General features: G+C 36.0%; 1 protein-coding gene across 1 annotated transcript in view; it reads right to left on the reverse strand.

The window, feature by feature from the left end:
• The window catches only part of LOC110465022 (condensin complex subunit 3-like), a 24,960-nt gene extending 9,442 nt beyond the window's left edge, over nucleotides 1–15,518 (reverse strand). The window contains exons 1-18 of the mRNA XM_021520587.1: nucleotides 15,469–15,518; nucleotides 14,326–14,463; nucleotides 13,546–13,764; nucleotides 12,543–12,771; nucleotides 11,931–12,161; nucleotides 11,102–11,294; nucleotides 10,670–10,819; nucleotides 9,839–9,955; nucleotides 9,096–9,309; nucleotides 8,398–8,574; nucleotides 7,874–7,981; nucleotides 5,527–5,646; nucleotides 4,845–5,093; nucleotides 4,260–4,441; nucleotides 3,596–3,764; nucleotides 3,040–3,210; nucleotides 2,138–2,258; nucleotides 1,407–1,544 (exon numbers count right to left, since the gene is read on the reverse strand). Coding sequence (XP_021376262.1) covers nucleotides 1,407–1,544; nucleotides 2,138–2,258; nucleotides 3,040–3,210; nucleotides 3,596–3,764; nucleotides 4,260–4,441; nucleotides 4,845–5,093; nucleotides 5,527–5,646; nucleotides 7,874–7,981; nucleotides 8,398–8,574; nucleotides 9,096–9,309; nucleotides 9,839–9,955; nucleotides 10,670–10,819; nucleotides 11,102–11,294; nucleotides 11,931–12,161; nucleotides 12,543–12,771; nucleotides 13,546–13,764; nucleotides 14,326–14,433 — 2,896 coding nt within the window. The 5' untranslated portion in view covers nucleotides 14,434–14,463; nucleotides 15,469–15,518. The remainder of the gene's footprint in view (nucleotides 1–1,406; nucleotides 1,545–2,137; nucleotides 2,259–3,039; nucleotides 3,211–3,595; nucleotides 3,765–4,259; nucleotides 4,442–4,844; nucleotides 5,094–5,526; nucleotides 5,647–7,873; nucleotides 7,982–8,397; nucleotides 8,575–9,095; nucleotides 9,310–9,838; nucleotides 9,956–10,669; nucleotides 10,820–11,101; nucleotides 11,295–11,930; nucleotides 12,162–12,542; nucleotides 12,772–13,545; nucleotides 13,765–14,325; nucleotides 14,464–15,468) is intronic.
• Between the last annotated feature and the right edge of the window lie 670 nt (nucleotides 15,519–16,188).

Genomic DNA, 16,188 nt, shown 5'->3' on the forward strand with positions numbered 1-16,188 from the left:
TTCGTAGCTGACACGGTACAACACTTTTCTTTCGCTTACTTCACACGGCCAGTCATTTTGTTTACAAAGAAATGGTGTGCTATGCGCATGCGCTAGTAGAGGGAAATCCCTGAACAAAACGTTGGTCAGACAGGTAGAAATACCGATGATTATCTTAGATTTAATCATTTTTATGAATCTATTTCAGCCAAATCCGATCGTTATTTTCCATAAGGAGTCTCACTTGATATGTTTATGTAGTATTTGGAAAAAAGACCAAAAAAAAAGTTACTTCAGCGTGATGCCCCTTTAAGTTTGAAATGTAAAATGTTAACGGACGACGGACGACGACGGACGAAAACGGATAGCAATAGGTCACTTGAGCTAAAGCTCAGGTGACCTAAAAATGTAGGAGGAGATTGCCAGACAAAAATCAAATACTGAAATAAACAAAGGGCAATAACTTTTGGAAAAATTGTTGAATCAAAATTCTTTTGAGGGAGACACAACTTCATATCATGATTATGATGTATACCAAGTTTCAAAAAGATCCGTTGAAAAATGTAGGAGAAGATCTCCGGACAAAAATCAAATACTGAAATGAACAAAGGGCAATAACTTTTGAAAAAACTGTTGATTCAAAATTATTTTAAGGGAGACACAACTTCATATCATGATTATAATGTATTCCAAGTTTCAAATAGATCGGTCGAAAAATGTAGGAAGAGATTGCCGAACAAACAAAGTTTACGCCGGACAGACGGACGCCATACCATAATACTACCGTCAAATTTTACAGTCGTATAAAAACATGAACCCGTGAAGCTGTCCTATTTTGTGATTTTAACTGTGGAACTCTTTTATGCATGACCATGCTTTGTGACCAATTTTCCGGTTTGGACTGTCGTCAGTTTGGGTGTACGTACAGAATACTGTTGATCAACATTGATGAAGTTTGTTTTTTCTTATGAACAACATGGTTTTGACAGTCAGCACACTTTACAGTGCTTTATCGTAAATTATTTGAACCGATTTCATGCTAGTCTACTTACGAAAGATGTTCATAAACACATAATGGCGAAATGCCGTAGCTTTGCGTTTCATTTGTATCAAAGAATAAATAATTTACGAAATGCAATTCGAACACGATGTCGGATTTACGCTATTGAAACTAGTATCTTACTTCGAGGTATCCAAGTTTTTCGAGTTTTCAGGGTTCAAATTATCAGAGTTTTATTTACTAAGATAAAGAAAAGATTTTGCCGGCGACTGGACAGATTCTTCGAGATAAACAAGGTCTTCGAGTTATAAGAGTTCGAGATAACGAGGTTCGACTGTATCTCCATGTTGACATAGGATTTTACATACAGGTAAATACATCAGTGATGCTCGGAGGGGTGGGTGGGCTGGAAGGGTTGGGGGTGTACCTGTGGTGCGTCGGATAGGCTTTGGTTCCTGGAAGAAGGAGCTGGTGTCAGCCATGCTGAGGATACTCTCGTTAAGTACGGTCTGGTTAGAAGCAGCTGCCGTTATATCAGCTATCACATCTGTTTTCTCTGCTTCCTCTGGAACAAAAACAAGGTCATGAACAATTAGTGTTAAAATGGAAATATCTGTGCTGGCAATGGTTCTGAAATCTACACATTCTGAACATCAATTCTAAAAACAAATAGCTGCATGTGAATATTTTTATACTTCTTTACTAGCATGAAAATGTCCACACCTGCAACATTTCCACTGTACGGTACCGAGGACACTTGGCACTGCAAACTTTGGTTTGTTAGAACACCTTACTGTTTTAACTAGCTGACAATTTTCCATCTACAATTTTTTGTCAACTATGATCCATGACTGTTGCTTCGGGATCATTTCGACACCATCTTATTTCATTGATTCTATTATTAATGATCCATTTCTGACTGATATCAAATAAATCAAAGATTTCTTAAAGTACACACAGTACCTACCTAGTAGCGTAAACATACTTATTTCAGCAGTTGTCTTACTTAAAGACCTTTTGTACACAATACTACAAAAGAACCTGTTTTCATATATAAAGGATACTTTAAAAAGGTTGGCATATTGATTTATGATATCCTGAATAGAGATAGTGTACTGCAGAGGGCTGAAATGTGAGTTTGCTAATAGTTTACAATACCCGTTTCCATTGTTTGTTGTGCCTGGTTCTCAATATCTGCTAAGAATTCCTCGGGCAACAACTTGCGGAGGTACTCCTGGAATCTCTCCACAGACTTGAGGCACTGCTTGTCCTTAATCACCTGTAAAGATCATAGGGTTATCTTTGTAACTTATCAATAATAATAACATTAATTTGAGGTTCTTATATACCACTTGATCACAACCTAGTTTGTAGGTCGTTTCAAAGTATTTCACAAATTGTTATCCGTGGTTATAGGGCCTTTGCAACCAGCCAATGCCTTTCAAAACTCCCCAGGGACCAGAAAGCTGGTGCTGCTTTTTCGGCACTCACATCTAAATACAATTCTAGCACTGCCCAACCATGTATTCATTTACAACTGAGTAGACTGGAACAAGCGAAGTCAAGTATCTTGCTCAAAAATACAACAGTTACGTGACTCGAACCTGCAACCCTTCCGTCACAAGCCCAGCATTCTACCACTAGACTACTGTGCCTTCTATATCAAAGATCAAACAGCATTAAGAATTTACCAACACAAGGACTCCAAAATAAATCATTTCTGTCCATGGTTGAATTACCTGGAAATTATTTCTCATATGCAAATTATTAAATTCTATAGGTGGTTCCCCTAGAAATACCTGGGGAATTTGGGTGGAAAAGCCCTCACACAAGTTTTGTAATCAGACTATTATAGATGTTTTAAGTTGAAATTTAATTTGCCTACTGCATTTGCTCCTTCTTGCTATCTTCAAACTAAAAGTATAACACATTATGCAGACTATAAGTTATGGAGTTAATAAAACGCTTTCCATGACTAGATTAATCAATTTTATTTCTATTTCTGTAAATAGTGTAACATTTTGAATTCTATTTGAAACAATAAATGATAAAGCACTTGCCTCAGTGATTCTCTGTAGGAGGACAAATGTTTCCTTGTTAGAGATGATATCCTCTTTTCCTAGTTCCAGTTGGTTCAGGATCTTCACCCACAGCTTCAGACTGAAGGAGTCTGGGTTACTCAAGATTTCATTACATATAGCCAGGGAAACATTGGCATGGCTTGGGTTTTCCTAAAAGTAAGTGAAACAGTATTAAATGCAAGAAAAACTAGGCTGGTGTTATCATTGTAAGGGTATTAAGTGCAGTCAAAGACAGTAATGTCTTGGACCTAGTATTAGTTAGGTAATAGAAGACCTAGATATAATGCAAAAAAAATGTACAGTTTATAATGAGATACTTGAAAATAATGAAATGTTAGAAGAAGTTATGCTTCAATGTTAAGGAAAAAGAGCCATTGACATAATTAAGATATAATGTTGGAAACACTACAGCAAAATGGACTTACATAAAAGTTATTTCAGGTTATGATATAGCAAGTTAACCAAGTTTAATGCAAGTCTGTTAATGAATTTTGATATTTTTCATCTATAAACAGTTACGAGGTGACTGTCTTACATCAACAGTTTGGTTTTGGTTGTGAAGGAGGAGTTTGGTGCTGGTGAGCTGTATGAAGAGTTCGGCCACATTCTCAACGGACACTTCAGCCAGAGGACTGGACATCGGGGCATTCAATAAGATCTTCAGTGTCGGCATGAATGCTTCCTCCACTTTTTCTTGATTAGATCTGCATTAGGCAAGCATCAGTTCCAGTTTTAAAAAATCAAATCATTCCAGCAATGCAAGTATATTCTGAAGTATTTTTTTTCTTTCTGTGTTAAACATTAATGATATCTTTCTACTCAAGCCCCTAGGACTGTTTAGTCACTTGCTCTGTCCAATTTTTAAAAAATTCCAATGGACTTTTAAAACATGTTAATGGTATAAATTTGTTGAAAGATGCCCAGTAGTTACCAGATGTCATTTTTACCTGGCTTATCAGCCTTCATGTGGGTTAGTTCCTTAATTTCTAGTTCTTTTGATCACCATAGACTAAGAATGCTACCACTACAATTTGGTTGTGGTCTACACAGTACTTTGGGAGAAGACGTCATTCAAAGCATATCAGCACATTTTATATTGTCTCTTTCAAATCTTGTATTGATCACTCTTTCTACCTTACTTTCCATAAGAGTTGTTTTATTTTTACCAATTTTACTTAAAATGAGATCGGACAACTGACCTGCCAGCAAAGGCATAGACAGGGAAAAATGTGCCTAGGCAATGTCTGAGGTGTGTGTCATCTTCTGTTAGGGGATTATACCACAGCAGGATCAGATGAGACAGGATCTTAGGGGAGACAACCCTGCCAGACACCAACAGCTTGGCTAGGCCCTCAGCAGCTACGGTACGTAGTTTTGAGCTCTGTATGTAATAAACAGTGAGGATTTAAACACCAATCAATCCATGTTGGTAAATCAAGAGTAACAAACTAAAAGTTATCATTTAATGCAATGGATTCTTCCTAGGAATCTTTACCTGTTTTTGTTAACGTGTGGAAACAGTAGGAAATATTCCAGTTTTTTATAAGTTTTAACTATTATGAAATTTGTATATGATGGCTATAACTCTCTCTTATGGTGCTCAATTTTCATCGACAGGTAAATATACATTAATAGTCATCAAGCTGAAAATACTTATGATTGCATCATACACATATGCTCAATGTTTTTGTAATTCTCACAAAAACCTGCCTACAGAAATCAAGATTCAAGGGACTGAAAATGTATTGTTTTAATCTTATTCAGTCAGTAGGTCAAATACTAACATCACAGTCGAGAAATCCACTGAGAAAAGCCACTAGATTGGAGGCGTGATTCTGGCTGTCCTGGTCCTTTGTCTGTTCCTCTGTAGTTCCAGGGGAAGAAGGAGCCCCAGAGCTAGTGTCCATTGCCTCACTTGAGTTGTCAGCGTCAGAGGCGGACTTCTGGATCACGTCCATACCGTGCATGTGGAGGACATCAAACATGACTGACAGGGCGGTAGCTCGCACCTCCTCTTCATCTATTTTGGAGGCCTATTCACAAATCATAAACTCATCTATAGAAACATTCAAGGAACCAAGAACAGGGAGTAAAGAAAATCAGTCTTATATGAACACATAGTAATATTACCTAGCAAAATGCAAAATCTGATGAATGAATCAGACACTGATTGCTTTTACTAGTATCTGTAGCTCTTTTACCTGTGTACAACATCAAAATCAATCAGTATCTAAGATTTATCAATATATAAATCATAGACAGGAGATGCATGGCCATTTCCCTATTTTGAGTTAAAATTAAGGTTATCAAAGATAATTGAAAAATCACTTTCATTCTAGATTTATAATTCAATTTTGTCAGTTCAACAAGTCATTTTTTTTTTTAGGGAGATAATTCAAGAAACACAGATATAATTTAAATGTAAGAGTAGACGGATGCAAGATGTTCTCTGTTGTGTATACAGACCTGCATGAAGAGTGGCAGATGTTGGAGAACCAGGTCCTGGTTGATCAGACAACACAGTCCCAGGGCACGCTGGGCAACAGTACGCAGACGACTGTCCTCGCTCTGGATACCTGGTAACAACTACATACAATACCAAAGGGTCAATATAAATATCAATCAGGGATTATTTTAGGTTCCAGTATTACCACTAGGATGATCAAACATTACATTATAATGTGAAACATGTGGGGAATATTTTCTTTCGTGATATTATTGTTACATTAATACTATTTATTTTGTTGATACTTTTTTTTTGCCATCAGTCATGTAATCATTCACTGTCAGAACTAATATACCAGGTTCTATTGTATCCATGACTATTAACACATAGCAAAGTTTTTAAGCTATACTATAGCTAGTCACTCCCTCAAACTGTGCTTCACTAAATATTCACATCATATTATTAGGGCTTTTCACCAACTGGTGAAAAGACCTATTGTTTTTGTTATGTTTCTTATTCTTATTCTTATTATTCTTCTTCCGTACTTTGTGAATTCTGTTTCTTTTGATTGGTAAAAGATAGGTTTATAGTCTTTTAGGTATGTTGTAGGAAAAGGTCTGAAGCTGATCAAGCAACATTTGCAAGTAGGTCAAAAATTAAATATGGCCGCCATGACGTCATAGGTCAAAATCGTAAAATGGCCATAACTCAAAAACGGTTTAAGTTACAGAATTGATGCAATTATATTATAGGTAGATAACCTTCAGGGCTAAATTTTTGGTCAGTCCGTAATTTTGAAAAAAGGTCAAATAAAAAAGCTTGCTGTTGGGTCAAAGGTCACCATTTTTTTTAAACCATTAAATTTTCACATTTTTTTTAAATGCTTCATTAGATCAATGTAGAATGCCATTCCGATGAATTTAATGTCTTTAGTTTTTCTGGAACATTTACCGTTAACGTTGTACGCCATTTTGAATATTTCCTTTGATCTTTTAAAATGCTGACAATATGTTAAAACTTCAACGATCTTCTTCTCCAATTCTGCCATTGCAATATTAACCACAATTAATATATGTATTCCTCTAGGGGCCCTTACCAACTTATGTTACTTTTTGGAGCCATTAATATTCCAAGATGGCCACCACAAACTCTAATTGGTTAACAGCCTATACCAATATATTTCGTTAACGATATCAAACACGAGGTTGATCTTTGGATATCATATAGAGATAGTCAAGGGCAAACTTTTTCTTTCATACTGTTTTAACGAAAAATGTCAACTTCCGGTTTTCGGCAGGGGTCAAAGTTAAAATGCACTATATTGGGTACCAACCTTAAAAAATCTTCTTCTTTAGTTTCACAAGATCTAGAGTCTTGATATTTAATAATAAAGATTCTGAGATGTCGGGGTCTTAGTTTTGAAAAAATGGTTGACATTGATCAACTATCAAGGTCACCATCAAGGTCACAAACTTCATATGTGCTATTTCAAGATAATGACTTCAAAAAACTTCTTCTAAAGTTCTACAAGGCCTAGAGTCCTACTATTTAATACATTAACATGGTCAGATGATTGACTATCAAATTTGAAAAAATGATTGACCTTGAATGACTTTCAAGGTCACAGAGGTCATATGTGTAAAAATATTATAACCACTTTTTCTGAATAACCAATAATTCCGGGGTAACGATGTTTGGCAAAGAAGCATGCTTGAATGAAGGGCTTTAAAGTGTATGCAAATGAATGACCTTGACCTACTCTAAATATAATTTCAAAATTGAAAGTCAAAAACCGTTTTCATTTTTGTGCGATTGTGAAGTGCTTTCAGTACTCTCAGTACTTTGATTTATATCAAGACATCGACTACACGCTGGCTATACTACATCGATTACTACGCACTCTCAATCTTAAAAGTAGGGACAGTTTACATCTCTACTGCGGTGGGTAAACATCAGCCTGTCTTTGGCATGGCAAACACAACCGATATAGACAAAAACCTTTTTCAATTCACCATCCTCATACATAGTGGACGGACTATATTTTACGGACTACCTTCGTATACAACACTGCCCATTGGCTGCCTATATTTATCCAGTCTTTCTCTGACGTCCTTTCAACTCTGGGAATCCCACACTACTCAGTCAGCTACTGTAGACTTGCACAGTTTATTAACAGAAGGCCAAATCAGTCCTTACAGTGAAAAGCCCGTCAAATTGTTAGCCAACAATTTCTAGTTGAAATTGTTATTGACTCTTCATATGAATTACCACAATAATATACATGTACCAATCAACTGTAGGTAACTGATAAAGTCATTTAGTGGTAACTAAAAGACAGTCAAGAGGGGAACATTTTGTATAACATACCAATGACTCAATCAGCATCTGAAGTGATGGACTAATAGACTTGAGGGTGAGTTTCTCCAACATCTCTGCTACTATAGTTTGACACTTCAGGATGGTTGCCACATCAGTCTGAAAGAAAAGATCATAGCAACTATGTGCCAACTTGGGGACTGTTCCACTTCAAAACATGCCCTACCATTCGAAGGCATAATAAAACAATTTGTGTGGTAAGTGTGTTTGGAGGTAAGGCTTACATCACATTATGAATTAAATCCACTACTTATGATGGTGCCCTCCAAGTGACATCAGTATTTTAAAATGGGACAGTCCTATTAACCATTTTCTAAACATTTGGCAATATAACTGATTTGAAAAGTGTTGAAACATTTGAGGGCCATTTTAAAATCATGAAGTTAAAGTATTTTTTCTGCAGCATAATGCAAAAGATGTAATTTTTTAATGTCAAAATGTCACCACAAATTTTAAGAGATTCTTATGTTGAAAAAGCATTGCTATAAAAGCTGCAATATTTTCAAGTAACTCACCTTTTCTGTCCTGACCTCCTCCTGTTTTGATTCTGCGGCAGTCAATAGTAAAGATTTTTCAGCATCCAGTTCTGAGATGAGAGCTTTAAATTCTGCAGCTTTAGCGAAGTCCTGGCTACGAACATGCTCCTCCAGCTCCTCTTTTGCCTGATTTAGCTTCACCCTCACGCCAGCGATCTGTTCCAACAAACATAGTGGATCAACAACAGGTCATCTTCACTTCACATTTCCTGAGAATATCAACCTATTCATAATTTAACCATCATCATTTCTAAACTGCACTTGTACTGATCCAGAGAGAAAACTTCCTGACAAACTGAAATGGTCACTTCAGTGTTCAATTTAAAGACAGAATATTTAAACAAAGCTTTTTATAAAGACACATTATAGTGTTTTACGGTACATTGATGATTCACTATTACTTGATATAGTATAAGACTCCCCTTTTAAGGTTAGCTAATATGAAAAAAATTGTGTCAGAGGAGTTTCATAAATCTCAAGACATGGAAAATGTAAGATGATTTTTATCACAAGAATGTTTGGGCCGTTGTGTAAAACACACTTTCCAAAATCTAAAATTCTGCCATTATTATTTTACACAATAGTCATATTATAAAAGAATATGAAGTGATGTAAAAATCGGTACTTTCTTATAACTGTCTGTCCTCTTTATGCAGGTTATTTTCCAACAATATTACCTTGATATCATTTTGCCTTCTTGCATCGTCATCCAAGCCCTTCTCTACCACAGTAATTGGTTCACGGATCTCAGATATAGTCTCTGCGAAGTAGTTGATGGCCCCGTCGGAACTGCTGTGGAGCCCACACAGGCGGGGCACCACATACTTCACCAGGTGGTGACCGATGTGGTCAGTCATCAACATGTCATGAAACAACTTCTCCACAGCTTTCCTGTAAACATACACAGAATGTTCTATAACACTACACCTCCTATTGCTTTCACCTGGAAATAATTGCCGCATTTTAATATTTTCACATAGTAAAATATATTCCAAGTTGAATTTCTAATGTTCCCTATTATAAATTCATAATGAATATTAACCTATTCACTTGGCCTGCTCTGTGATGTAATCATATCACTTATACCCAGCCACTTCAATATTAAAAGTAATATTACAAAATTTTAATTATCATTTCAAATTCAAAGTTTACAAAGTGTTAAATCTTGGCATGATCAATTTCAGGAAATTGATACTTCGAACTTTCCTTTTAAAATTGTCTGTTAACACAGTAACGCTTTGAACTTTGATGTCTAATTGAGTAAAGTCATTCAAAACACTCTACTCTGACGTGTGCCGAGTGAGAATGAATACCAATTGAAATTATACATTGTACTTCATTGCCAGAATGGAAAAACATGACTACTCATTCTAATTTTTTAGACAGGTTTAAGTCTACGTTACAATAACAAATGGTATACCTGGAAGCATTGTCTGCCAGTTCCATGAGTTCTACAAGCAACAATAACTGCTTAAGAATAAACTCTTTCTCAACTTGATCTTCCAGGTCCTCTACTGTCTTTAGACTGTCTACAAAACTACAACAGGACAAAAGATGACACATTAAATTAGATGTACACATAAATGATAAACCATCAAATAAAGCAAATAACATCTTGATTAAATCTAGGTCTTTCTATACAAGTATCATTTTTATACAAGTTAATGGTTTCCACCCCTCTGTATTTTAGTTGGTTTTCCCTACACAATTTATAATTTGATTATTCACTATTTCCTTTAAAAACCTGCAAATAAACCACCATCCCCAAATTTGTCCACTTACATAATATTGCAATGAAGGAATTATCTAGACTGATCTTTATTAGTCGTAAAAAATCACCTACATAGGAATATTTCCCGCTAAATTTACAACAGGAATTCCACGGAAGTGGACATGGCACCTGTCACTGCTGGTGGCCAATTTGATTTTTCGGGTCTAGTTCATATTCAAACTTGAGAGGGTCATTGAACATCATTATGGGAAAGTTTCATAAAAATCTAAGCATTCCTTCAAAAAGCTATCGTATGGAAACTATTTGTGAGGATGCTGCCACCAACAGAGTTATCCCTATGTCACCTCAGTTTTGCAGACAACAACAAAATATGTTCTCCCAATTCCTAGATTGATACCTTCCACAAATTCACAGATAGATAACATCATTGAGTTTTGTTACCATCATTGAGGTTCGTTGCTTCAGACAGAGGACATGTATAAAGAACTAAGTATGGTTCCTACTGTCTGTTACTCCTACCTTGTAATGTATTCACACAGCTTGAGACAGTTAGGTAGTACTTTATCCAGCTCCTCCTCTCCCTCTGTACCCTTACTGTGGATGTGTTTACACAGAGTCTGCCAGTACATAGCACTCTCACAGGTCAGCTTCTCAAACGGGATCAGGATACTACAACCAACATGAATCAAAAATGTTTCTCTTATGACTGCTATAGGTTTCATCACTCCAAGCCCATTGTTTAATTAATGCATTTATTTCACCTCAAGTTGGATGACATCACACTTTCTATATTTACTTTAATGTTATTATAAATGGTAGAAACAATATCCAACTCGTGATCAATTGTGATTTAATGATGATAAACATCTTTCTCACTTGTACAACCTACTTATATTCTAAAATCTACTGAGAAAAGACATACATTTATTTTCTAGATAAGAGTGAACATACTTTTCATCAAGAAGATCAAACTTCTCAACCAAATCCTGGAGTGGTGATGGTTTGAACAGAGCATACAGTGCTAGCTCACAGGTTTCTGAGGACGTTTCCACGTCCAGACTGGTCAGCAGCTCCAAGGCATTGCCCTCCAACATCCTAAGCCATGCCTGTAGCAGCTTGGCAGCACAAGCATCCTTAACAGAGTCTAAAACAAACAACTTTCCTTACTATACTCTAAAACCTTAAAAATGAGACAAGCTAAGTTTTTTCCCCTTTTTAGTAAGAAATCTGGGTCTTATTTGAGATCAGCTAAATTCCACGGTTGTCATATTTTCATTGCATTTTGTCCGTGTATTTTTCTAAAATATTGCAAAGAAATACTGTAGCGCTTCCCAGTCCAGGATAGGTTGTCATGCTTCTCTCCCATTGTTCCGAGTCAAACACATCAATGAAACAAGCGTTCTGATTGGAAGACTTCAAACTGGTGTTGTTCAATCAGAACTCTTGTTTCAATGTTGTGTTTGACCTAAAGCACTACTGGTCAAGGAGTTGGAAGCTCTGTCATTTTATCATGAGCAAGTTGTATATTAAAGTAGGACTACACACACCCATCACCTTCCATGTTAAATCCATGAAACTCCTTGTTTAACAAAATGACATTCTTTTGGTGCAGTCTAGAAATAATAGATATTGCTTTCCAAACTGTTTGACTAGTCAAACAGGTCTTAAAATTTTCCATGAATTAGTTAGTGACAGACCAGGTGAACTTATAGTTTTCTAAGAAGAAAGTGCCGGTAAAGGCTTCCATCAATGTAAGGGCCCTAGATCTGCACACAGTTACCTGCAGTGTCAGTCAAGCCATCTTGGAGAAGCTGGATACGGTGAGCAATAGACAGAGCTTTAATGTGGACTTTCTCTCCCATCACCATGTAGGCCATCTTCCTGACGGTATCGTTAACATCCCTGGTACGGCTCAGGATAGCAGGTAATGTCTTCGTAGAAGGGGCAATGCAGGATAGGACTGCACGTCTGACGTCCGGACTAGTGTCAGCATTGATCAGGAATAGGTAGGCTTCAAGGTAAAACAAAATAGATATGCATATATGTACTGCTTAATACCAAATAAGAGATGTAGCATTTCTCATCCCAATTATTCAATTGTAATGCTAAGACAGGGTTTGCATAAAATATTTCTTTAATTTCTAAATTTCTTCTGACAACATAACTTGTTTGCTTGTGTTTTATGTCCTATGAACAGCTATGGTAATTTAAGGATGTGGCAGGTTTTGGTGGTGGAGGAAAGCCAGAGCATCCAGACAAAAGACCACAGACCTGCTGCCAGTACCTGGTGACTGCCCCACACAGGCCTCAAACCCACGACCCAGTAGTTGAAGGCTAGTGGTAGCAGAATACCAAAATGCAGAGTAGATGTAGAATGGATGATAAAACCTACCTTTAATGACAGGGCAGTTGTCATCATGTGGATCCTGGAGACGTGCCAGTGCCATAACAGCATGGAAGCGAACCACCGGCATCTTGTCACGAAGCCTCTCCAGCATGCTCTCATAGATCTTATCATACAAGTCATCGTCTATCTGAGCATTCTCACCAAGGTTGCTTAGCATCTTGTTGATAATCTGACAACATCGGAATCTCACAGCTTTGTCTTTTGCAGAGTGAACCTGTAAAATGGGGTCCAATTTGCATAATATAAACAGAAAGTGATATCAATACAAGTGCTACATAGGCGTTTGATGTTTCCATAACAAGAATAAAATATATGGTCATGCTACAATTGATCAAAGTTTTTGCCTGTAAGAAAATTACTACCAGTAGCTGTTTTTCACTGCTTACAGCATGATCATGAGAGACAAAGCAGGAGCTTCTTTGTTGTCCTTAGCACTGAGTAGGGGGCTTTTCATGTTTCAATATCATCATTGTCTTAACATGGCAGATCCTATGACATCCATTCAGAGGACAGACCAGTATATAATTTGGTCAGTGGAAAAGTGTCTAGTTGCACTTTAAGTTGTCTTTCATTAATTCAATAAAGTTGACTCCTATTTAAGAAAAGAGTACTCAAACTTGGGCGCTTTAAGATTATTGAAACATTTAATTCATGCCAGCTTGTTCCAGTCTACTCAGCTGTAAATAAGTACGTGGTTGGGCAGCGCTAGATTGTTGGATGTTTGAGACGACCTACGAACTAGGTTATGATAAAGCGGTATATATAAGAACCTCAAATTATTATCATTATTATATGGAAGCCCATTAGACAGACATTTGTTCATCATTGCAAGATCAGCAAATAAATGAAAACCTTCCATTTCATTGGCTGAGAATAATTTTGAAATACAATGCTTACTAGTTACTTTCAGAGTTGGGAAGATTTTTCCATTATGTACTAGTAAATGACTATTTTTTTCATGTAAATACAATGTAGTACTATGCAATACCTGAAGAAGAAAAGTGAAGACTTCCATGAGAAGGTTATTTCCGGCGACATTGTCTAGTGTAGAGTCTGCACTAGCATGAGGAGCTTCCTCTGGCTCAATGGATGTGATGAATTTAGTGATGAAGTCAATGGTTCTTTCAATAGCTGGTTCACGAGTGAATACTATCATCGAATATTTCATCAGCAAGTTAAATTCTGACCAGAAAGCAGCAAACTCAGTCTGTACAAAAATGAGGAAAAAACACTGTAAAATAGCTTAGATTATCAATAACACAATGCAAACTAGATTATATTTGAAGAGAGTTATTTCTCCATTTAAATGCATGATATAATTTGATTATCTATGAAGCAATTCAAGATCATTTATATCTGATGAGAGCCAAAATTCAGTTTAAAAAATATATACCCTAACCTGATCTTAAATATGAAACATCAAATAGTTGAGTGATTTCTATACATTTTTTTGAGAATGTTGCTCTTCAGACAATTTGTCACTTTATTTTAATGATCTGTGATATAATAACCATCTCTTGCAAACTGTTATTTGATACCATTATTTTCCTTACCCAGATCTACCAATTATTGTCAGCCAAAAAAATGGAAAACATTAAGTTGCCTGCTCCAGCATAGTTCTGGAGCTGAATTAACTTAAAAACTGAATTTAGCCTTTTCTTTCTTTCTCCGTTTTAATTTAGCCGGTTTGATTTTATATGGAAAAATTGCTCAAATGGCCCATTGATCTCAGTTTCAAGGAGCTTTTGTGCTCTACTCCAACATTTACCTGTTTGAACACTTTCTGAAGGGATTTTATCAGCTGACCATGTCCCTGCATGCTGTTCTGGCATTGGTTGAAGATTTCCTTCATACTCATTTGCTTTTGGGACGGCATTTTTTAAAATTATTTATCAGCCTTTTATACCTGAAAAATCAAAAAGAAAAATATAACCAATACAAGTTTACGACACATTTCTGACCTAACTTACAGTATATATCGAGATTTGGGAGGTAAAACAAATACCACAATATATGTACTGTGCTGCAGTACCACCTGATTTTATGATTGATAATAATGTAGCGGAATTGGACTGGGTCAACCGTTGGCGACCAGATAGCTCAACGGGTAGAGCGTCCGTCTAAAAATTTTGAAGGGTCCCAGGTTTGAACCCGTCTGGCTGTGCATTTTTCAACTCCTAATAATAAGTCAATTCCCATCTAAATTAATGGCAATATATTTGCCTCTTTTTTTTAAATTCCCTCAACAATTTTAGCAACTTTAGAACAAGAAAGCACCGTCAATGTTAACTATTAAAAGAATATAACATGTCTACTTTTTACTGCAAGTATTGTGGCATTCTTTTGTTTTGGTTTGAAAGAATGAGAGGAAAACTATAAAATTCAAAAAAAACCTGAGGTTTATTTATCTAGATCTCTGCTTGGCCACATTACAGTATATTTCAGCAATTTTCGTTTAAGAATCTTTCCGCATTTGGACTAACATTTAACTTGTACATTATTTGCTTTTTGTGTCAAGTGTGTTGATATTTTAAATTTCAAGATTCTTCACCATTTTTCTGTATCGGAAGTCTTGGGTACAATGATTGCAATAAGCAGAGAAAATTAGTCTTGTTCAAACAGAACAATTATAACGGGCACATGTTAACCAATCCGTCGAAGCAAAAGAAAACGTTTAAATTATAAAAATAGGCTATTAGCCAAAAAATACTATTTAGACTAAATCAGTATGGCAGTTATGTGGGAGAACGAGACGGCGGGAAAAGAAATTGCAAACAGTAAATTTGATATAATTCAGACCCCAGGAAAGTTCTCACTAATATATTAACATTAATTAATATCATAGGTAAATCTTCAACGTCTCAATCAAATATGTATCCCACAATATACAACAAAATGTGGTATTATTTACCAGAGATCCACCTCGTCATTTAAACTTTGCGCCGTTCACGTCAGTTCCGCCAGGGGAGATAATCATGTGCATTTGATAGTCTTGCAACAGTCCCAGTTTCTTGATACATAAAAAAAATCGATGTCTTTTTATGGTACTTATTTTCTATAAATTAATTAATTTAATTAATAGTCATACAATTCTTTAATAGTTTATCTTTCAAAAAATCATTAAAAGCATTAACGCGAAGTAGCCTTTATTGATTCCTTTGACTGACTGAGTTTTGGTGAAAGCGTGTATTAGTTCTAGCGCTCTCTGATTTGTACCGTTCTTGCTACTTGTTTGTATCATCGATATGATATTTTTATATGTTCTGCCTAGTTAGGAAAAAAAGTAATAGTTCTCCAAACCCTTATTATGGGACAAGGGGAGACCTGCCCCAAAAATTGATATTTCAATAAATTCGTATATTACAGCGATACTAAAATCAATGTTAGACATGTACCATCATATGAAATGAGTAAAAAGGAATTCGGTTTACAGCAATTTCTCAAAACTGGAAAGAAGTTAAGGAATTATTTTCTTTCTACCCTCCTAAAAGTAACTTTCTCCTTTTTAGTAATTTGATGAATAATATTTGAGTTTTGAACTGAATTGCTAAGATCCTAAAAGTTGTCTGTAACTATTTGCTCAAGACCAAAAATATCAGGGGTGGTCGAACTTACCCTGGGGCCGAATTTA

The sequence above is a fragment of the Mizuhopecten yessoensis genome, unplaced genomic scaffold (assembly GCF_002113885.1).
Source record: "Mizuhopecten yessoensis strain PY_sf001 unplaced genomic scaffold, ASM211388v2 scaffold1539, whole genome shotgun sequence".
Lineage (NCBI taxonomy): Eukaryota > Metazoa > Mollusca > Bivalvia > Pectinida > Pectinidae > Mizuhopecten > Mizuhopecten yessoensis.